Source organism: Papilio polytes, unplaced genomic scaffold (genome assembly GCF_000836215.1).
Source record: "Papilio polytes unplaced genomic scaffold, Ppol_1.0 DF823731.1, whole genome shotgun sequence".
NCBI lineage: Eukaryota > Metazoa > Arthropoda > Insecta > Lepidoptera > Papilionidae > Papilio > Papilio polytes.
Genome location: NW_013525473.1, coordinates 6307430 through 6331627, shown reverse-complemented (window position 1 = coordinate 6331627; position 24198 = coordinate 6307430). Strand labels below are relative to the sequence as shown.

General features: G+C 35.8%; 3 protein-coding genes across 3 annotated transcripts in view; 1 reads left to right on the top strand and 2 right to left on the bottom strand.

Moving 5' to 3' along the window:
• LOC106103521 (moesin/ezrin/radixin homolog 1) overlaps positions 1-14558 on the bottom strand; it is a gene marked incomplete at its 3' end in the record, with an annotated part of 31276 nt that extends 16718 nt beyond the window's left edge. The window contains exons 1-2 of the mRNA XM_013283299.1: positions 14468-14558; positions 14095-14128 (exon numbers count right to left, since the gene is read on the bottom strand). Coding sequence (XP_013138753.1) covers positions 14095-14106 — 12 coding nt within the window. The remainder of the gene's footprint in view (positions 1-14094; positions 14129-14467) is intronic.
• A 140-nt stretch (positions 14559-14698) lies between these two features.
• Positions 14699-19549, top strand: LOC106103620 (palmitoyltransferase ZDHHC6). Its single transcript, XM_013283404.1, has 8 exons — positions 14699-15122; positions 15192-15373; positions 15550-15634; positions 16255-16382; positions 16978-17148; positions 17213-17419; positions 17795-17979; positions 18545-19549. The coding sequence occupies exons 1-8, from the start codon at positions 15068-15070 to the stop codon at positions 18702-18704; spliced, it is 1173 nt and encodes a 390-aa protein (XP_013138858.1). The 5' UTR covers positions 14699-15067; the 3' UTR covers positions 18705-19549.
• A 139-nt stretch (positions 19550-19688) lies between these two features.
• LOC106103619 (tubulin alpha-1A chain-like) overlaps positions 19689-24198 on the bottom strand; it is a 15583-nt gene continuing 11073 nt past the window's right edge. Inside the window, exons 3-10 of the mRNA XM_013283403.1 lie at positions 23149-23321; positions 22250-22378; positions 21834-22004; positions 21530-21733; positions 21399-21454; positions 21219-21315; positions 20459-20571; positions 19689-20375 (exon numbers count right to left, since the gene is read on the bottom strand). Of these exons, the coding sequence (XP_013138857.1) occupies positions 20192-20375; positions 20459-20571; positions 21219-21315; positions 21399-21454; positions 21530-21733; positions 21834-22004; positions 22250-22378; positions 23149-23321 (1127 nt within the window). The 3' untranslated portion in view covers positions 19689-20191. The remainder of the gene's footprint in view (positions 20376-20458; positions 20572-21218; positions 21316-21398; positions 21455-21529; positions 21734-21833; positions 22005-22249; positions 22379-23148; positions 23322-24198) is intronic.

Here is a 24198-nt window from a genome sequence, read left to right as displayed (position 1 = left end):
ACTAGCTCTTGCCCGTGACTGATATGCCCGTTTATGTCAGTTACCCTTTAGTGAAAGTTCGGCCGATATCTACCCAACAGTTTCGGAGATTACCCGGACAAACGCACTTGCTGACAGACAGACAAAAGAAAACGATTTTCGTTATCAGCAACGCAGTTAAATCATCTTCCCGAAATCTGAAATTTTTCTTTTGATATCACAAACGGACACTAATTTTATTATATGTATACTCGTAGATATAAATTTGCACACCACTACGAAGGTTAAACTTTTTCGACCATATTTGACTACTCAAAAATTTGTGAAAACTTACGAAACCGGAAAAGAGTCTAAGTATGTAAGAGCTGTTCAAAATTCATGAATTCTCAGGTCAGTGTGAGTGGAGAAAATTTTCCGATACAACGCGTCATCTGTCATACACTCGAGAACTATTTGACGAGCCCTTATCAACACCATGATAAGTGTATTAAGCGTGAAATATACAATAATAAAAATCCGTTTCATCTCAAGCATAAATCAAATTAATTACAGACCTACCGCAATAAAATGAAATAAAAAAAAAGATAAAACATATTTGTCTACTGTTGTTGTTGTTATTTTTCTATGTATGTCGTGTAAACCTATAATTAGGACAAATTATCTGCATGTTAGTTATTGTATTGTGTAAAAATGTATGTGTTATAATTTTGTTCTGTTGGTTAAATAGTAAATCAACTCACTGTTTTTTTATTGAAAGACAAAAGGGCGATAATGGGGTAGATAGATAGATAGACCCAATTTTCTACTATTGGCAGCTTTTTGTACCAAAAAAAGTATAATATACATTTTTATACATACACTGGAATCATACCAATATTATAAATGCGAAAAGATATGTTAGAGTTTGTAGCCTAAACGGCTGAACGGATTTCGTTGAAATTTGGTACAGATGTAGAGTCTGGAAGAACACATACTCAGTTTTTTTTTAATCCACGCGGACGGAGTCGCGGGCGAAAGCTAGTATAATATATTTATTCCGATAAGTTAAACCGCGACATATAGTTAAAGCGATAATCGAAAACCCACAATTGCCGTCGACGTGCGGCGTGTCAAGGCGACTGAGGCCGCCTGCCAAGGTGCTACATACATACGTGTAGAGGAAATTCAAGACGTATCCACGATAATTTAAACGATTGTTTTTGTCCTTATCAAGGTGAAATTGAAGTACAACATGTTCGTTGAAAGTAACGTTACTAACCATTTTTATTACTGCTATTCAAAAGCAACTTTGTTAAAGTTAGGATTCAGAATTATATCCTACGAGCTGTTGCCCGCGACTTCGTCCGCGTGGTATTAGAAAACATACGAACTGTATAAATTACAAAAAACTACGTATCCCTCGGGAACCGGACATTTCTCTGGGATGAAGCTTATATCATGTGTACTCCAGACTTTGTTTTATATCTGTGCCAAATTTCAATAAGATATGTTGAACCGTTGCAGAATGATCGAGTGAACATTAAAAAACTAAATTAATGAATCCCACGGGAACCGTAACTATTCCCGGGATAAAAAGTAGCCTATGTGTTCTTCCAGGCTATGCTCTAAACCTGTGCCAAATTTCATGGAGATCCGTTCAGCCGTTTAGGCTACAAACGCTAACAAACATCCATCCATCCATCCATCTAAACTTTCGCATTTATAATATTAGTAAGAAGTAAGATATCCCATTAAGTATGGTTTGAATTCAGCGATTTCTAGTTTAAATGTAGTAAGTAAGAGGTATTAAGTATTTGAAGAGTGCACTGCGACGGAGATACGAAAGATGACATCATGTCTCAGTCAACACAAGCACCGATATAGCTGGCCCGCACCTGCACACCATCCTAGACGTAATCTCTATGGGGACAGATGCGATAATAGCTTGCAACATTTCGCACGATGATGTAATTACTTGTACAGTAACATTAAGCAAGTTATATGGTCGCCATATGTTAATATTCTAATTATAGCATCAAAACGCGCTGACAACATTTGCTGATTTGATGATTTGTCAGTAAACTATCTACCGACTTTATAACTAGCCGTTGCTCGCGACTTCGCAGGCGTGAATTTAAAAAGAAACCCATAACGTAGCTTTTTAAAAAAGTAAGAATTTTTGAAATCGGTCCAGTAGTTTTAGAGTTATTTCAATACATACAAAAATACAAATCTTTCCTCTTTATAATATTACTATAGATTTAAATGCAGTACTCTTGGTAGGTATATTTTGTTGATTAAAAATATCAGAACAAAGTTGTTTTTATTGATATTAAAGAAAACTTTGTGAACTTATTCACCAGATAAGTTTAGCGCCGATCAATTGACTGTCAAAACACGGAGGCATTGAAATAATTATTTTTGTATCATCTTTCGAACAAATTTCAATAAAAAACAATCTTCATAAAAAGCTGTGTTCAAAGCTTATATTACCCAGTGACCTCCAAACGTAAATATACAAATGCTAATTAAAATTAACTGCAAAATGTGAAGAAGTAGCTTTACAATCTTTAATATTATTTACCAAACTTGAAAAGTTAGGGTCCGTACAGACAGAGCAAAGCAGATATTTGGTCGCAAGTAAAATTGATTTTTATACGATTAAAGGTTTAATTTTACTTCCCACATATTTTCTTACTAAAAGCAATCGTAAAAAAGACGAGTAAAGTAACAAAAAATATTATTTGCGATAAAAAAAACTGGTCTGTTCTACGTTTCGGTAATGTGAACGGACCCTAAATAGGAAGTAACAGAGCTGACTGCAGAGTGCGAGGCGAACGACAAACTGCTCTGCTGTCTGTTATTAAAAGTTTTAATTACCTCATTTGTAACATTAATTAACGTTACCGGAATCACAATAAACTTGGAGGTTATAATTACGAGTTTCGGTCAATCGAATTAAAGTTCCACAGCTGTAGAGCAAAGAATGGAATCTAGATAAATCCCATCTTATAAATTCAAAGATACATTTTGCATGTTGCTCTGAGATATAGTCCCAATCCGGTAATAATAACGAAGTAACGGCTCGTGCCGAGGCTCCAGGGGAAGCCCTCGAGCTCAGTTACTCATAAACGTGGTTTAGGCTAAGCGCCATCTGCGCTCGGCCACCTCAAGCCCGGTGAATCTGTAAATGCCTCTTCAAGGCAAACAGTGGCCATTCAGTCACAAAAAAAAAAGAAAAAAAAATATCTGAGATATAGAGTTTACAAAATACATTATAGGTAGCATCACAAGGGGCACGACACGAGTCCGTCTGTCATTAGTCGTGAGTCAATAACCTTATAAACATAATCTAGCTTAGATTACTTGTACAACACATTTACATTTCTACTAACTTTTGCCTGCGACTCGGTCCGCATAGGATTAAAAATAAAACAAAAGCATTCTTATGGGTTCTTCTAGACTATGCTCTACACTATATCTATGCCAAATTTCATCCAGATTCTTTAGCCGTTTAGGCGCTAAACTCTAACAAACTTCTACCTTAACTATCTTATGATATTAGTAAGATTATAGTTAAGTACTAACGTATTGGCCTGACTTTTCATTATTAAAAAACATTCCTTGGATGTAGTCGAGGCGAGAGATATATCTGAAGTCCACAATCACCAACCTCTGGGTTACGAACCAAGGTGTGTAGAATATAAATCAATTTCAGCTTCTAATTAAAGACATATTTGCGTAAATAGTACTATCAAAAACTGATTATGCTTTGTATGCATGATTACTACTTCACTGACTATATAAAGCTGGCAACTGGTAGACGATAGCGGTAGTTCATGCGATAATCCGACCTGACACGCGACAATTCTCTTCCGCATAACAAACACGGCACCTGGATCACGCTTCAAATGCACAATAAACACTAAATTATACTAGTTAGAGGCAGATCTAATAATTGAATTATATTGGAACCAGACAGCGATAGACGATTTCTTTTGGTGTAATGCAGACTGTTGGTTTAGGTGATAGACCAGTCTGTTTTCTAAGTTAGTCTGTGACAAAATCAACATTCAAGGTCCATAAGAAATAATATCACCGTTAGTTGATTTGATAAGGTATTTATTCTGTTATTATTGCAGCTACACGCATAACATGGCTAATTTAATCTATACTAATGTTATTAAGGGAAAGATTTATATTTGTGTATTTTTGTGCGTCTTCAAATAACTCAAAAACTATTGGGCCGATTTTAAAAATCCTTCGACCATTAGAAAGATAATTTATTTATCTGCGAATTACATAGGCTACATTTTATATTATTTTTTAATTTCACGAGGGTGAAGTTGCGAGCCACAGCTCATTACAACAACATTTAAACTGCCGATGTTTCAGTCTAGACGAAGTCTAGACTTTTTGGCAAACGTAAATATGCTGAATATTACTTTAATGTGAACTAAGTAATTAACTAAGTAATTTCAATGTGCTATCCCCATTATTAATTTGTAAAAAAAATTAATATATCGCAGTCACGAAGACGAATAAATTGTGTTGGAATATTTCTTTATGGAATAGATAATATAATGAATGGTAATATGTCAAAAAGCAATCGAATTCCAACCTGTCTTTCAATCATGAATTAACACTATTCAAGTGATAACACGCTGTCGCCCTCGTTTTAATTAGAAAGCTCGACGTGACATTTATCTTGCTGATAACTTAACACTGTGTGAAACTGTACCTTAAAACAACATACATAAAAATAATATTTGCTTAACCGATACGAGGAATACACTAAACCGCTTGGTAGTACAAAACAATTGGCGATCAAATAATTTTTTTATTACAAATTCACTATCGCACAACTGTAGTGCGATTGTCGATTGTTTCGGAGCCAATTCAACTGTTTAGTTGCACAACTAAAAATCGAGTAGTGTGCGCACCTCCATAGCTCATAGGAATCAAAGTGAGACGCTTATTGGCCGTCTTATTCTTTGACAAATACTCATATCCTAATACTTAGGCGCGTAAAATACTATTTGATTGTAATACCATCGTAAATTATAAGCTTAACATTTTTGACGCTGGTTCTGTTTGTCAAAGGCAAATATTTTGCGTCCCATCATAAGTCTATCACATAGCTTATTTAGCCCTTTATTTATTGCAGTGTAATAATTATGAGTTCGCATTTTAAGTTAGCAAGGTCGTCTGGTTATCACGGCTTAGAGTTACATAGAATATTTGAGGCATTAGATCACGTACGTTATCAGCGTGATAAGGGGGCTACTTGCTTTGTGCGTCGGCAGGCCCTGACTCACGGGCAGTTAAATCTGTCCCACAAACTGTAAAAATTGGTAAGAGAACCTAATTTAGTTTAGTAATATTAACCAAAAAAGTTTCTGTATCTATCTCTTCTCATTCAAACACTTGTTATAACTGTCTGTATGTTTTTAATTGAGGGGTGTCAAAGTAAATAGTCTTTAAGAAAATGTAAGAGTATATCTGAAATTTAGATCTTCTCACAATCATTTCATTTTCTAAAAATACGAAACCTCTAGAAGCAGTACTAAAAAAATAGAGTATACAATCTAGACATTGCTCGTAGAATATTTATATAATCATAGTCGTTACAAAAACTGACAAAAAAGATAGTATTGTTGTTCTGAATAATACGTAGAGTGCGATCGCACGCAATGTGCGAGGCGTGACGCACGCACCTGTCATAGTACGCACCTGCCCACAACCCCTGACACAACCCTCTGATCAAAGTCTGATGAACAGGAGTCTATCTACACTATCGTAACAACTGCATTTCCTTCTTGCTCATACCATTTGGAAAAAAGAAGATAGCAATATCTATATTCTACATTAAGAAACTAGCATAAACACTGTTATGTAGGAAGTCAGCGATCATAGTATATTTTTAAATAACACTTTTTTAATGACAAGCCCTACACTAACGACACGCTTTAGGCTATATATTTTTACGCTATTAAAGTTAGGGAGTAAATAATTTGGAAAAAACCGTCTTGCTGGTAAGGGACACAAACTTAATAGCATCAAAGCAGCAAGGTTGCCATGGTAACGGCAATTGTTATCCAATGTACGCCTACGTTGTCATTTGTGCATTTGAATGTTGACATCTGCGACTGAGAAATCCAAAAATGTAAACAACAAATTAAAGTTTATAATTTCATGCGGATGAAACCGCACGGGACATCTAGTTCGTCATAAATGGTTTACAAAGATATTGACGGTTACAAAATGTTAAGACATGTCACTTTGTAACCTTGTGTATGTTTAATTTTTGTCCTTTTCCCTTTCCACCCTTTTCTTAAGAGGAGAGGATGGAAACGAAAAGTTGATTTGACGGTGGAGGAGACGCATATGAAGGGGAAAATGTCCTCTTTATGTGCTTCTCCTCCGTCAATTAAGGGTGGGCAGCGCATTTGCAATTGCGGATGTTTATGGGCAGTGGTCGCTTTCCATTTCGATGGATTCAGGTGGCCGCTTGCTCGTTTGCCACCTTATATTATAAAAAAAATGTAGATTCCTTGCATACTAACGAGGTAGTGACTAATTAAATTATCATTACTACATCCTTATCAGTTAACGAATTGATATCTAATGATATTGATATATTCGCTAGGTTACAGGTACTATGTAATATTGATTACCAATTGCTTGGTCGATAAAGTAGACAAGTTTTAATAAATTTTGCTTATAATTTCTTTACTTAAGCTACGCCTCTTTAATATAGGCAAATAAATATAAATAACTATAGATGACAAATTAAAAAAGTTAAGAATTCCATCATATTCATAAATTTTACATTTTTAATCGAATAGGATCGAAGAATCTATCTATACTGATATTATAGAGGAAAGATTTGTATTTTAGTATGTATTGTACTCAAAAACTACTGAGCCGATTTTAAAAATTATTTCACCATTAAAAAGCTAATTTATCAGTGAGTAACATAAACTACGCTTGTTTTATTACTTTTTTAATTTCTCACTGGGAAAGTCGCGAACAACAGCTAGTTACTTTTTTAATTTTTACTCCAAAATTTTAAGTTTACAGAGTTGTTTATTTGAAGCGAACAAGAAACATAAGTAACGATGAGGGTCTTTTAAAAGTCAAGAATATTTTAGGACATGATTTAAATTGGATTTCTTTCGTAACGGTTTATTTGCAAAAAGGTTTCTTCTGACCTGACCTGCAATTAGTAACATCCTTAGCTACAAAATAATTTAAAAAGAAATATTACTAAGAGCTAAAAATATTTACAATAATCGTAGACATTTTCAAAATCAGATAGATTCTATACATTTTCTAAAAGACTCTGCTTTTACATCCCTCAATTAAAAACATACGGAAGTTATCTGCCATCTCATTATCATGTGAATTACATATTTTTTATTTTTATATATTAATAAATAAGTTTTACTGACTACGAGAAACTCATTTGTGAACAATCGGTGACCTGTTGATTTTTTGCGTGTGGTTTACACGGCACAGGAAAAACCTTGGCTCATCCTTCGTGTGTGATTTAGTGACGGCAACTATGATAAAAACCATTATAATTTACATTGTTCTGTTACCATGTAATATAACTGTAGATTATCACGGTAACGTCAACTTTAATTGCTAATGTTATAACTTTATGCGTTATTTAAACTTAGTATCAAATATGATAATAATGGGCCTCACGATAACAATCACGGTTTCGAAAGTCATTCGATTTGTATCTATTTTAAAAAATATCGATTATTTTTATGGATTTTTGCTCGCTTATGCTTTGGTAATTCTTGTTATATTGAGCTAACCACGGAACAAAAACCAATTACAGCCCCTTAATCTGAGCCTGTAATTTAATAGGCTAAGTAAATTTAACTTTCTAAAAGTAGTAATGATCGTCGGTGTGTAAGCACTTTGGTCACAATAAAGAATGAGTTGGTAGCTAATTCAGGGCCAAAACGACGATTAGATAAGGCGAGCGGCGGCGAGGCATGTCATCCGCACACGTAGAAGCATTTAAACAATTTAATAACACCATAAAACCGTTGCTTTATAGCAATAAAGCCGGCACACCGATAACGTAAACGTCTCCGATCACGAATCCAATTCACAAGAAGCGGCGAACCGCCGCGAACACTATATTTCAAACTTCGAACGTTAGCGAAACAGGAAAATCTCCTCGTCTCGCTCTTGCACCCAGCGTAGACAGGGATGGGGATAAAACGACGGTTGAGCGTCCGCGTCGCCCGAAAACAAATAAAAGTAAAACCGACCCCCGGCTTGAGACGGGAATTGTTATAGTTGAAAGGGTTTCTCTGTTTTCGAAGGTAAATTTTGATGCACCTGAGGCTATAACGGGTAAGTTTGATATTCTTTTTATACAATTTAGGTAAATTACTATAGATTTCGTCCCTTCGTTAAAACATCCATTAAGAATTAAATTAAACATTGGATATTAAAAAAAACTGTTCATTGACGTTAAGAAGTTCATTTTGCTTAATCAAAATTCATCAATGAAATTGCGATAATTGAGTAAAAACCAGTGAAGTACTAAGGATTTATTCCAGGAGTATTGCATTGACATGGCAACGGCGCCGGCGTTGCCTCGCGACTCGCGTCTCGCGATGACATCAGCGCGACTTATGAATTGAGTATACAAGTAAACTTATTCACGTAACGATACAACTGACATTGAGCCTGTTGCTAGCTAATAAAAGCGAAAGTATTACATAATATACATTAGCGCACTATAAAATGTGTAGCCAGGAGTTCAAGAGAATCCCTTTACAAAACATTTGGTCCATACTGAATGGGAAGATGCCGAAGCACACAATAGCAAAGCAAGTTACATAATGTACCTGTTTGCCGCCGGCGACCATTGTGGTCGCGTTGGATTCACAGTGGTGGTGCACAAAATGTCACGGTCACAAACACCGGGTGCGCCTGGGGCAGGTGAAAACACACAAAGGCGCGTCTATACTTCGCGCCGATTCACAGGCAACTGACTGAGTCAGAGGCGGCGGAATGCGCGCGCGACGGAGCCTTCATACCACCCCCGCGCTACTTCCCCCTTAACTTTAACTTATACCTTGATTACTTAAATGCCCACAACATTGTAAGGACGGTCAATGATTATGATCAGATCGAAACTTGGTAAATAAACAAAACCTGAGGAGAATCGTGTTTTAGTGATATTTTGGATTAGCTCAATGGTATGTCAGTCCATCTTTAACTTCAAGTTTTCAAATTTATCAGACTTTTTTCACTCTCGAAGTAAATGGCCTACGAATCCTACATTACGCTCTATACCTCTTCAATGCAAAAAGATGAAAACGCACAGACGAAGCAAGGAGTTTTATGAGTCGCGGAAGCTATAAATCGATAATCGAAAAGTTTGTTTTATTACATTTACTGGCAAGCGTTCTGTTGCAAAATGGCACTAATGTTTTTTTAGAATATCGTAAAATGAAATGATTTTTATGCAATTATCTTCCGTATTCAACGATAAGCAACTTACACTCCATAACAAGGGTTGCTACAGGTCAAGTCCATTCTATTGAACTAGAATATTGCAAAACATTTTGACTCAGAAAAGCTATTCATGTGAAAAAGTACATGAGACTTCCACGAGAGTACTTAACTTATTACATTAATTTGCTCTATAAAAAATATAAGTCGACACAATTATTGTTGAGCGTAACAAAATCTTTCTCCGCACAACAACAGCCGGTTCTCATGCGAATTGTTGAAAAGCAATTGTTTGAATCATTGTAGACGGCGCACAATACCTCGCGCCCTTCAATACGACACGCAACAACGCATGCCGCGAAAATACATACGAATAAAACTATAAAACAGTCGAGGAGGTTCAAATACGTTGCTATTGATATGCGATTAATAAATTATCTAAATGAAAAATCCTCTGCATAGTTTTTCATCGGATTTAAAAACCATTCATTTCTTACAGTGCGTCTACTGTCGTAGTCATATTACGTTTGTTACTGCCAGAACCTCTGCATAAAAGCATATTGAAATATCTAGACAACATTATATCCATAGACGTGTGATCACCGCTAAGACAGAAAGTTGTACGTCTCTGCTATAACTCGCATCTTCCGACGGTCAATGATTCGTGGCGAGGATGAGCGTCATTGCCTTAGATGTGACATCAAAAGTATTCTCGGTATTAACCGATACGTAAACGTGTTTATTAATTTATTTTCGTACATTACTTAATATAACATGACGAATACTTCCCGCATATGACGTCACGTCAACATGCTACATTTTTTCTAACCGCCACAATGACTCAGTTGGTAATGCCTATTCACATTATATGCAATGTTTCAATTAGAATAAAATCAAATCACCTTCACAACATGCATTTGCTGTTGAATCTTTACTGACATATTATCTAGAAGTGTTTTTATTTTCATTAAAAAACTACCAAAATTGGTAGAAAATAATTTACATGGCAATATTAGGACGTGAGTACACAGAACAATCGTCGTATTTATCAGAAGTGTTTGTAACAGAACAATGTTTATAAAAGTATTGCAGAGTGCTTGGGTGCAGTGTCCAGTAAGCAGATAACGTTCGCTCCACTTTCCCGTTTCCTTCCTCTGACACGCATTCTAGTGTACTTAAGGGCACGTACACACTAGCGGACATCTAACAAGATTAACTCGTAACACTCCTGCAACCGGAATCGGTTTCATCGTTTATCCCTTCAAAGGCTTGTTAGAGGCGGAATTGTAACCGACTTGTACATATTAATGCTAATGGTATGCATTGTAAGCCATACTTAAATAACTCACAGCCCTCATTAGTGTCTGTAGCTTATTACAGAAATGCCTACTTATTCAAATTGCATGTTTAAAAGATTACATTGTGTACAATTCTTAACTTTTACTCGAATATTATTAACACATTTTTACTTATTAATATTACATATCTGTTGCGCTTTTTAGATTGATAAAAAAAACTCAAGAGAAACTAACTCACACACAAATCATTAGATAATCTTCAGAAGAACTTAGATAAAAGTAAGTAAAAGGTAAACAGAGTTTTATATTTATCTACATTCCACTCGTATAACATATTCATACAAGCCTACATACGTATTCAACATCTCGTGTCGATTAAATTAGCACTAAAAGAGACCACTTATTTTTCAACGTTCCTAACACATTAGGTACAATATTAAACATTTAAGAATTAAATGTTTACGTGCCAACTATGTGAATCACTAGGATATAAAATTCTACTATAAAAAGTCAAGCTACTAACATTTGCATAATGAATCGTATGCTCCTCTCTCACTCCAATCACGTTCGATACAAATCAAGTTATCATAATGATCAACGCTATGAATGTGCTAACAAAGTGAACTGCCGATTAGAGCATAAAGAGCATAGTTAAAGGGAAAAGTTCGCTTGCTAAGCTTGATTAAACGGATAGTGGAGTTCATTATGTAAAAAGTATCTCATAATTTAATGTTTACGACTACTAAAATACAGTTGGAATATTAGTATATTTTATACTGTATCTACATTAGTCTGTGATTTTGTGCCATGATAAACAATTCTTTATATATTTTTCTATTAAAATAATTTTAATAAAACAGTCATGTAAACATTTATAAAATAGTTCTCTCCTTCCAAAGACATTTTTTGAATTGTAAAACGATATAATATACAGACATGAATTGATCAATATCAGAGTATTTAAAATAGATTACAAAAGTTTCATTCATTGACGAAATAATAAGCGCGATGAACCACTCGACCGGAAGTGCGTTGAAAACCTTTTTGCGCGGCAACAGGCAAAACGCGTTAAAAGAAAGTTGTGCGTAGTCAACACATGGTTACGAGCATGTTGTGAAAGATCAAGTTTTTACCTTTTAACATTATGGTGTCGATAAACAACACATTTTCCATATTAACCATTATTGGGATATAATTTTTTTTACAATTAATTTACGTATCGTGTGTATTGTCCGTAAGCTTTGATATTACACAACAGTTGGCTTGTCAACGTAAGCCAATGCGATAAAGACTCCATTCAAACTATATTTAGTCATTAACAATTACATTAAGCTTTGCAAGATAAATGAATCACACAGAAAAAAGAAAACAGATTCACTTCTTACCATTTTTCTAATAACTGTAGCTTGTATAAATGCATCCTTAGACACTTTGATAAATTTATTACCACTTTGAATAAACTTCATTTTCAACTATATAACACAAGTGGTGAGCACTGCCTTTGACACACCAACACACTTACACTGAATTATAATTGAATAGCTAATGTTCTACACAAACACACAGGTTATTTACAAACATTTACGTTCCACAAAGTAAACAAACAGAACATAGAGGAGGTTCAGTTATTACTAGAGTACTACAGCAATAATATACAAAATCAGATATGAATCACTATGATCATATGCACTTTACTATGTAATTTATTATGTACCAATATATAACTGTATATAAAATGGCCGTATTTTCATAGATTTATCCACACTCTACCAAACATTTTAAGGAAGTTCCTTTTAATAACTATACTAAAACACTAACCTGTAGTAACTGTAACCAAGTTAGAATCAGTTATGTTTGAAACGGCAAAAATCTTTATATGTAGCTCCCATCGCACTTTTTATTTAGAATTTTTGTGTCAATGTAATATTCCTGTTCCTATTTCTAATGCAATTAATAATCATAATAACTTTTTAACCTTTTTCAATTAATAATATTTATTTCCACAGTACTAAAAAGGGCATATTTAACCAATATCTATTCCGTAATCACTCTTTAAAAGTAGTAAAAAAACTACAAAATAACCATCTTGAATCTACTATAAATAATACCAATGAATGTTTTATTTACAAGAAAAAAAAAATGTTATATTTACACAATGATATTTATACATTCTGCATTCATTTACAACATTTATTATAACTAATGGAGTTCTAGTAAATTATTAGACTAATGAATGAAATCTAGCATATGCATACATATAGATGTAAAATTGCAAAATAACATTAAAATGCAAATCAAATTGTCAAATACGACTAACCGGAGTATTATCATTGCTGTTTAAATCAAGTGCGTTGCTAAAATAACTGAGTATCTGCAAAAAATTAACAGAACATGAGACGATAGATGTACTTTGATTGAATTTGGTAAACTTCTTGAAATTCATTATTTAATAGCTTTCACCCACAACTCAAAACATGTGGAATAAAAGAAAACAAAAGTAAGCCTATGTGTTCTAGGATTTCCTCTGTATTTTTACAAATTTTAAGAAGATCCATTTGGCTGTTTAGGCTACAAAAATATTAGTAAGAAGTAAAATATGATACTAGTGTTAACTAGAACTATTAACAAAGTTGATAAAAATGTAATATTCACACTTATTAACTGACAATGTAATCCTTTTCAAACATTGACTTTGTTTTTAAAATGTTTATTAAACTAATTTAATTTAACAGTCAACAATTTTAGCAATAAAATTTTCCTTGTCAACTTAAATGTAAAGTATATAAATAGAGATAATACATAAGATATTTTAAGCAACAAGTGTTGTATTGATGCAAGACTTAAACATTGTGTAAAAATTAAGTTATGAACCTATAAAATGCCAATCTTATCTCACAGTTTGCCATTAACTTAATAACATAACTTTACAATTAATGTCCCTAAAACATCATTGATAATAATAATACAAGCATGTTCTACATTCTACAAGTTTCAATTTTTATCACATAAGAATATCTCCATCTTATCTATATTTAAAACATGATAACCTATAATAACTCTTCTACATTACGACATATTCACTTATCAATTCACGTTAGTACTACACTTTTACTTTTAACATACAAATTACTTACAACTTCAAAATACACTTGCTACTTTACGTATTTACTCTGTGCCATAAATTTTCAACACTTGATAATGAGAATTCAAATGTTGGATGATTTAATATGCCGCCTGGTCACATTGCAATGGTGAAATCAGTAAAATCACGCATCTATAACAATTAATTTATTCGACGCGCGAATTCTAATGTTGTGTACTTGTGCTACGTAAATATGAATAGACTTACCGATTTAGGCATCTTGGCGGTTTAGGATCACAATCTGCAAGGATAAAAGTATTTTGTGAATAAATCCAGTAGCGAATTCCAGCTCTAGCAAAGCGGTTGACAGACATTACTCTTCGCTGCGTGTGACGTCTACTTTCAATTTGTGACTGGGTAAACAGGTAAACACACTGATATAGTTAAAGCTTTCTCATATCAACACATATCATCTGCTTGGAATTGTTTTCCCACAAATAGCTGTAATTTAAAGGTTACATTAAACTTATAGGCACCGGGTTCCAATGTGCACAATGCTAAGTAACATTCCGATAAACTTAGCTGTAAAGTTGAGATTTTTAGGGGGATGTTTGTAACACCATAATGTGCCGAAACTTACCCGGTAAAACAAGAATATCACCTAATAATCCACATAAGTAGCACAACACACATGAAGAAAGCACACACCCAAAAGAGCCACAAAAATATCGCAATGTGATGTGACAACTGCTTGCGTGACGTGGATCTAGTGTAGCCATGTATTCAAACTCAAAATCTACTAAATTGATTCAAAATTCTTTTAAGCTTTTAGAGTGCTTTTAAGTTAAGGCTTTCAACTTCCACTTATTGTTTGATCGAATACAGTTAAGGATTTAATTTGTTAACGATGCATAACAGAAGTTCATCAAAAATGACTGATTAACAATTTTGCAATTTGGGAAACTGAATGATTAAGGGCATTATTATCTGTAAACATTATTTATTGACTTTATGAACGAATCACTTAAGTCAAAGAGAAATGTCAACAATGTCAATAATAAAACATGACCAGTGCGCGTAAAGGCGGTTTGCGTTCTCGAAATAAATAATTCTTATTCTAATTATATTTCATAGTTTTAAAAATGATGTAAACAGGTTTTGCTTTTGTTATACTTTCAAATAATTCAGGAGTTTTAGTCAAAAAACTGGGATTTTCTAAACCTTGCAGCAACTGTTTGCAATGGGCTCGTCTCCATTTCGCAGACTCCTGCACTGGGGTCCTATAGCGGTTTTATGTAAGTAATATGTTTAAAGTAATATACTTTAGTATATATTTTATTCATGATTTACATTGAATTTTCCAGGTATCATCAAATTGATAACATTGGCGATGGTACATCTGATTGGCATGTGGTGGCCACCGCACTCGTCCATCTCTGCAGCATTGCATGCTGCTACCTTTTTAAGTTTAGCAGTTTCCACACTGTATTTTTTCCTTCAGTCTTTATTGGAAGGACCTGGCTTTGTACCACTGGGTTGGAGACCAGTAAGTAAACATAAAGTGACATTTAATAAAAAAAAATTGCAACTACTTAGAAATACATTAACAAAGAAAAAACATTTAAATTCTATTTGCAATACAAATTACAAAAGTAAAATTTAAAGAATGCATGTTGATCTTAAAGCCATAAAAAGTGCATAAAACTATTTTTTAATTTTCAGGACAATGAATTGGACATTTTAAAACTTCAGTTTTGCACAATTTGTAATGGCTACAAGGCACCTCGGTCACATCACTGCAGGCAATGTAATTATCGTACAATAATCATAAATTAAAAGTCATTAGTATGACATGACAATATAAAGTATATTCATTTTATTGCTTAGACACTCAAGATATATTAATAACATAAATAATAATAAAAATAAGGGATAAAATGCAGTCCCAAAACTCATCTTAATACTTGCACAAATCAAATATAGGAGAACCTCGATAAGTTAAAGTCCAAAGGAACCACAAAATATTTTAAGTTATAGAGGTTTTAAGTTATGAAGGGTCTATGTTATAGAAGTTTTGGACCCTGATGGGAAGGGAACATATTATTTTTTGAAGTTATTTTTATGTTATTGAGGTTTGAGATATTGAGGTTCTACTGTAGTAAAATATGCAAGATTACTTTTTAATGTATGATCTTACTAATATTATAAATGTGAATGTTTACGATAGATGGATGGATGGACGGATATTACTACATACTTTAAGAATAGTTCAAGGGATCTTGTTAAAATTTGGAATAGACAGCATTGTCTGAAAGAACACATAGGCTGTTAGTTAAGTTTTTTTTTTTAATTTTGGCTCAAGCTGATCAGGCTACAGTTAACAAATAAGGCACAAGCATATTGCTTATATAAATCATGTATTTTTAGGTGGCTACTGTGTAATGAAAATGGATCACCATTGTCCTTGGATTAACTGTTGCGTAGGGCACAGCAACCACGGTTACTTCACTCTATTCCTGATATCTGCAGTGTTTGGATGCTTGCATGCTTCTATTGTAAGTTTTACTGATTACTGCATAAAACATTTCTTTTTTTTTTTTTTATAACAAAAGATGGCAAACGAGCAAGCAGCCACCTGAAACCGCCAAAATGGCGAAGCGACCGCTGCCCATAGACATTCCAAATTGCCGATGCGTTGCCTACCCTTGTACGTCGGAGGAGGATATGCACATAAAGAGGATATTTCCCCTTCCTATGCATCTCCTCCGCGGTCAAATCCACTTCCTCTTCCCAACCTCTTTTTAAAAGAAAAGGGTGGTTTACCACCTTCCCCTTTAGAGAAAGGGACTTAAATTAGGCCTCCGGGACCACACTCATCAGACGAAACACGGAATTGCTTCCATTTGACGCCTGTCTTCTGTGTGGTCGTGATATTACACCGGGCGTGCCGGCCCTGCAGTGCTAAGATGTTAAAGCGGGCACTACCACTGTTCTTGTTCTATGTTAAGTGTTAACAAAAAAGCATTTACCACTTTAGTACTAATTTGTTCTGTTTACATACAAATTGCAGGCAACTTTTTATATATTTATTTAATACACTTATTACTTGTAAAATCCCCTCTTGACTAATGCATCATAACTTATTTCCAGGTTCTGTCAATTTGTGTTTACCATGCAATCAATCGTGTGTGGTATATGCACAATGGCACAGGCCAGGAGCCCATCGTCTACCTCACTCTAACCACACTCCTCCTGACCCTGTTAGCTGTCGGTATGGCCATAGGAGTGGTCCTGGCTGTAGGCACTCTACTATTCCTACAGGTAATTTTGTTGATACAGATAGAAAAACAATTAGGTTGTTTTTAAAATAAATTTGTTTTTCTAGATTCGTGGCATCCTCCGCAACCGCACTACAATTGAGGATTGGATAATGGAGAAGGCGGCGAACCGTCGCGAGGAGCAGGGGCTGCCGACCTTCGTGTTCCCCTATGACCTGGGCTGGCGCTGCAACCTGAACTTCCTGCTGCACAGCCATCGCTACGACGGCCTGCACTGGCCGCTGCGCCTTGGTTGTGGACAGTATGACCTTACTGTGAGTATCCTCGCAATAAATACGTAGTTTTTTTTAGGAAAAATTAATACAATATATGATTATTATTCTTAAAATGTGATAGTAAGTCATTTCACTGGTTTTTATTGTTATTGTCTATGAAATAATTTTGGGACACTCTTTTGTCTGTGTTCACAACCAATAAAGGTATTTTTTTTTATATAAATGTAATGTGATACAATCAACAGTGAGAGAATTTAATTATAATCTATATTTGTGACTTTTTGCCATAACTTGTAATTAGCCTTCACTTTTTTGCTTATTTTATTATTTTTTGTGAGTTAGCTATAAATAAAAAATGATGTAGATAAGTTTAATTTGTATTGAAGTGGGCTATAAGTGGTTGTTGTGTGTCAGATGGAGCAGATAGCGCAGAAGGAGGAGAAGCGGCTGCGGTCGCGGCTGTTCGTGGCGCAGGAGGAGTACGGGGGGCAGTGGGTGCCGCTGCGGCGGCCGCGCGCGGCGCTGGCGGCGCCCTGCAGCGCGGAGCCCCGCCTGGCGCTGCGCCCCGGGGACCTCGTGCGCGCCACCAGGCAGCGCAGGTAACACTGCTGTCTATTGCTTGCTGCTTCTGCCATATATCTCTGTCAACTGCCATATTTTTACTATTCTTGAACATATTCCTCCCAACACAATCCATCCATATACACTACCCGTTACCCGCGACTCGTCTGCGTGAAATAAAAGTAAAATAAAATAGCATAGTTTATATTACTTACTGATAATGTAGCTTTTTAAAGGTGAAATTTTTTTTTTAAATCAGCCCAGTAGTTTTTGAATTAATTCAATACATACAAATCTTTCCTTGATACATACAAAAAAGGATTTGACTTAGGTAAGGATGTAAAGAAGGGAAATACTTTTTTTAGTGTGTTTTCTCAATTGATTAAGGATAGGCTACAAATTGAGATTCATTTGTCGCATTTTTGCGAGATGCCTTTCGGTAACGGTCACTATGAAATTTCGGCGTTCTTAGGCCACTATTTGCTGGCATGGCATGGATTAAAAAAATAATAAAGTGACTTGAAGTAAATGTCATGCACATTACCTAGCATTACTAATAAATGTCAGTAATCATTATGATTTAGAGAATTTGAACATTGTTAGGCACTGGTTGTTCGGCGAGCTGGTAGTGCGGTCGGCTCGCGGGCCGCGCGGCTGGTTCCCCAGCGCGGTGGCGGCGCCGGCCGACGCGCGCGCGCTCGCCCTCGCCCGCGACACCGAGCGCGCACAACACGCACAGCACGCACACGCCAAGCCAGACTAGCGCTGACATTAACTTTTATATTTTGACACGAAATATTTTTATACACATATTTTTTATATTCACACTGTAAAAATCAGTTGTGAATATTCTCTACAATTTTTTTTTTTTTTTAGTTTTTAGACAAAAACTATATAATACTTGTGACCTCAGTTATGTAGATGTTTTTAAACTATGAGAGGATAAATATTCGTTTTAGAAATTTTCACGACTACTGTAGTAATTTAGATGAAATTTTCATATCAACTTATTTTATACAATGAATATCTGTAATAAATAAAGTTTTCAACTAGATCACATTTTTAAAATCTAACATTTGGTGTTAATTAACATATTCTTAAGTAGGTATATTATGCAAAGGAATTAGTATGTATTATACTGAATAATTCTGTGATGCTGAAGCATTTATGTTGACATATTTTTAAAAAGATAAACATTCTATCAATCAATAAACAATGTAAACAGCCTGTACATTGTCAGTTTTTGTATAAGTGTAGTGTATGCTTCTTCATAACTGATTTGTGATGTTCCTAGTTGTGCCAAAGGATTCTTGCACTCAAGATATCTGCAGTAAATAACCATTTACTAGGAAAGGGTACAATGAAATGATATTGTTTATTTGCTGTTCTCAACAAGCCGATGATGTTTTTCTGCAGGATTTTGTTAGTAAATTGGAGTACAGTCGAATGTATTAATTTATGGTGCTTCAAAGACTGTTTTGCTGTTTAATTTTATTTCATGTAAAAATAATAAATATAAGGGTATAGAATAAGGTCAATGTAAATACTACATTCTGTAGGAATTAATAATTCTGGAACATTCTTCTGTAGTCATACTTAATTTTAAAAGACATGTAAGTGTAACAGTGTAAATAAAATATAAAATTATTTGAATTTGTTTTCTTCAAAATCCTTACATAAAATGACTCAATAAATAAAATACGATTTAAGTGTAAAAAGTTTAATGTGCGATAAAAATAAATTATTCATAATAATGTTACTTTAATACAAATCATTATCTTAAGTAATTTCTAAAAGAAATTTAAAAGAATTCCGTTTTATTACTAAGTCAATAAGACAAATATTAGATATATTATCACGTTTTTTTGTAAATTAATAAATGCCATATGATTAAACACACGCGTTATCGAGTCACAAACTTTGCATTTCACTCCGGGAAATCATATTTCAAAAGTTTGTACTGTTAATATGAAACTATGCAAACAGTAAAAGCTCACTTAATTTTCTTAACCAATTTCTAACCTAATTAATTTAATTAATATGAATGAATTCAAATTTGAAAATAATGACATTGACAAACAAAAATGACATATGTCAATTGAAACGGAAGTTTACGTTCCGTTTTGCCGTAAAAAAGTTTAGATTGCTATAAAAGTTCATTCAACATTGCTACATTGTCTTGGAATGCAATTAGTTCTTTAGTATCGGAACTGCTATAATAACATATTATCTTGGGTATAAACGAGGGATTTAATATTCATTTTCATCGTCGAGCTCCCCTTCGGTGGAGTCGACTCCGACCTCCTCGTAGTCCTTTTCTAGCGCGGCAAGATCCTCGCGCGCCTCCGAGAACTCGCCTTCCTCCATACCTTCGCCGACATACCAGTGCACGAAAGCGCGCTTTGCGTACATCAGATCGAACTTGTGGTCCAGCCTAGAATAGTTGAAAATAATCATGCCATAACATTTTTATGAAAGAGGCATACAATTTAATAGTGAAACAGTATAAAATGTCACCTAGCCCAGGCCTCTGCAATTGCGGTGGTGTTGGAAAGCATGCAGACAGCGCGCTGGACCTTGGCAAGGTCGCCGCCCGGCACCACCGTCGGCGGCTGGTAGTTGATGCCCACCTGATGATAGAACATAAGTATTAAATAATAATAATAATAATAAACTTTATTTCAAGCTTCACTTTTTTTTTGCTCATAGTTTGTTAGTAATAGAAAAAACTTAATACCTATGTTAGTCACACATACATCCAAATGTTATTCTAAACTGTACAATTATCGCTTGCCACGTGCAGCTTTATGCAGTGATTGATATATGCACAATCCAGTCTGCTGGCAATCATATGTAGAATGGTGTTGGGGCTGGCTCGCACCCTGCGCACCAGGGATGCGCATCTTTTACGCATAGTGGCATAGAAGCAATCGACGCGCGCTTCTGCAAACATCCCTGATGCGCTGCAGAATCGAGGCAGCCCCAACAGCACTCTGAAAGCATTATTGTACTGAACGCGAAGGGTGTTGTAGGATCTTTGCTTGTAGCTCGCCCACAGGCTACTCGCGTAGAAGCTCGTACAGTAAGCTCTAAATAGAGTGATTTTAACCTCTTTCGAGCAGCGAGCAAACCTGCGAGCGATCATGTTGGCCCTCACCGACAACGCCCTGCGCTCCCTCTCAATGTCACCGTCGTCTTTGAGATCAGTGGTAATGATGTGATAAAAACTAGAATATATTGTCTTTGATCACGTATTAATGATGGCATAATTTTGTACCTTGAACCCTGTGGGGCACCAGTCGACGAACTGGATGGTTCTCTTAGTCTTAATGGTGGCGATGGCTGCGTTCACGTCCTTGGGCACCACATCTCCTCTACAAAAAGAAGTTGCTATTAGAATTTACAAGCTTTAATGTCTTTCAAAGAGAGAGGGAGAAAAAAGAAATTTGGTATTTACCTATACAACATGCAGCACGCCATGTATTTGCCGTGACGTGGGTCGCATTTCACCATCTGAAATAAATATTCAATTGTTAATCGATGTTTATTGATAGCGCATCTCGATCTCTAGAAGTATTGTCAGGTGACCTGGTTAGCGGGCTCGAAGCAGGCGTTGGTGATCTCGGCGACGGTGAGCTGCTCGTGGTAGGCCTTCTCCGCGGAGATGACGGGCGCGTAGGTCGCCAGCGGGAAGTGGATGCGCGGGTATGGTACCAGGTTCGTCTGGAACTCTGTCAGGTCCACGTTCAGTGCGCCGTCGAAACGCAGCGACGCAGTGATCGACGACACGATCTGTGAAAAAAAAATCATAGATTAATATTATTATTCCAGATCATAGATTAGTCTATTTCTTGTAATAAACTTTTATTTGAGGTTGAGCATAGTAGGCTACCTGTCCAATAAGTCGGTTGAGGTTTGTGTACGTGGGACGCTCGATGTCGAGGTTGCGTCGGCAGATGTCGTAGATGGCCTCGTTGTCCACCATGAAGGCACAGTCCGAGTGCTCCAGCGTCGTGTGCGTCGTCAGGATAGAGTTGTACGGCTCTACCACTGCCGTAGACACCTGGAAAAAAGTCACGTCACAAAATGTTCATCACCATTGCATTTACCTATGTGGTAAATCAAGCTGATGCAGGAAGGGTGCTGACAAGAATAAAGAGGTTTTACAATGTCTTAATTTTGCAAACATTTTAAAAAGTGTTTTGATATTATTGCGATTTTGCTCCGACTTTCCATAACCAGAGGAGAGTTAACTTCTTGAAGTCATATAAAGACGGACAATTTGCATACTGTAGTCTGTAAAATTACCTGAGGTGCAGGATAGATGGAGAACTCAAGCTTGGACTTCTTGCCGTAGTCCACGGACAGTCTCTCCATGAGAAGGGATGTGAAGCCCGAGCCAGTGCCGCCGCCGAACGAGTGAAACACGAGGAAACCCTACAGACATAACTTAACATTCAACAGAGAGAAAAAACGACAGAAACTTAATAAGTTGTATTTCTTGTCATTGGATGGGTCACAAATATGTTAAAGCTTATTTTTCCGAGAGATCTGTTTGCTCCAGTTTATACTCCGTTGTTTACAAAGCGGGAATAAAGACGTAAATTATCCGATTTCACGACAAAAAAAAAGTTCCAGTTGACTAGTTTTGTATAAGTTATATTTATGTGTGTTTATTCAATGAAAGTGGCTGAATGTTGTAAGCAAATCAAGATTTTCAGACCATGAAATATCCGTATGTTTTTGTAATGTGGAATACTTAATTGGCTTGCTTTTGTTTTAGAAAAATGATCTTTTTAATTATTCTTAAGCATTAAAAAACGCTATCAATAACGACACTATATCCTGAATGAAATCAAAGATGCGGTGTTAAATAATTTTTGTTCGATTCGCAGTCGACCTTACGATGTTCGGTATCGTAGACTGATCATGACCGATTCGTTACGAAGACCTTAATCTTCAGACAGAATTTTTACGCATGGTTGGCTTCGTAATTATTACAAAAACATTCATACCAAAACCTAACATGCCAGTTAATTTTAAGGTACAAGGTTCGATTCCAGAAGATATTTTGGAAATATATTTTTTATATGTTTTTTAAAATGCTATGTTTTTAGTTTTCAGATCCTGGGATTATGTATCGCTGTATGATAATTGGTTGTTAAAGGGACTTTGAACACGATATTAATAGGAGTGTGTGATTGTACCTGTAGTCCTGTGCATTGGTCGGCGAGCTTCCGGATGCGGTCGAGGACGACGTCGACGATCTCCTTGCCGATGGTGTAGTGGCCACGCGCGTAGTTGTTAGCCGCATCCTCCTTGCCCGTGATCAGTTGCTCTGGGTGGAACAGCTGCCGGTACGTGCCCGTACGGACCTCGTCTGATAAACCATAGACTTGGTAAGTGGAGCGTCGATGGCTCAGGGGTTTAAACACTTGACTTGTTATCTACAGGTTCGAATTCCGTCATGTACCAATGTGATTTTCGATTTTCGAATACCCTAAGTACATTATTCACCCAACGTTCTTATGGTGAAAGATCATCGTGATGCAACCTGCACTTAACGACGAAGAAATTTAAATATAGTTATGTGTGAAGTCAACCAACCCGCACTTGGCCAGCGTGGTCGGCTAAGGACCTTTTTTTTGCGCGAGTGGAATGCTTTACGCATACTCCGCGTCCAAGGGAACGCGGTAAGGACTAGTTACCTTATCTAAAGGTAGGATCCGATCTTATGTAACTAAGTTACTAAGTGGGGACTTATACTGAGCTGGTGATGATGATGATGGTAAGTAGATTTAGACCATTGTTCACATTTTAGAAGTTATGGTGAGGAGGATCGTCGCTCGCAGAATATTTAACTACACAGGTAATAGATTTCATTATTATAATATTTGAGTCCACAACGGTGGCAATTGACTTGTTAAATAAAGAGCTGTTTAGAAATAAGTGCATAATTAACATTAATGACATGTTCAATTTAATTTACCCGTACTTCAAATGAATGTATTCTAGATGCTTTATTCATTTACTGGCAACAACCAGCAGGATTTAGCAACTTTAATTACAATTAAAACATGCCATCAACAAGTGCGTCTTGCAGTGACTAAAAGGGTTCAATTATGTTCAGTCGGCGTCAGGCGACAGGCGCGAGGGCGACGCGGGGACGACGCACATTGGGCTGAATCAAGTTGCTCCATAGACAACTTTATCTGATGTTTGAAATGTCTCTTTTTTTTGCTTAAATGTGCTTTGTA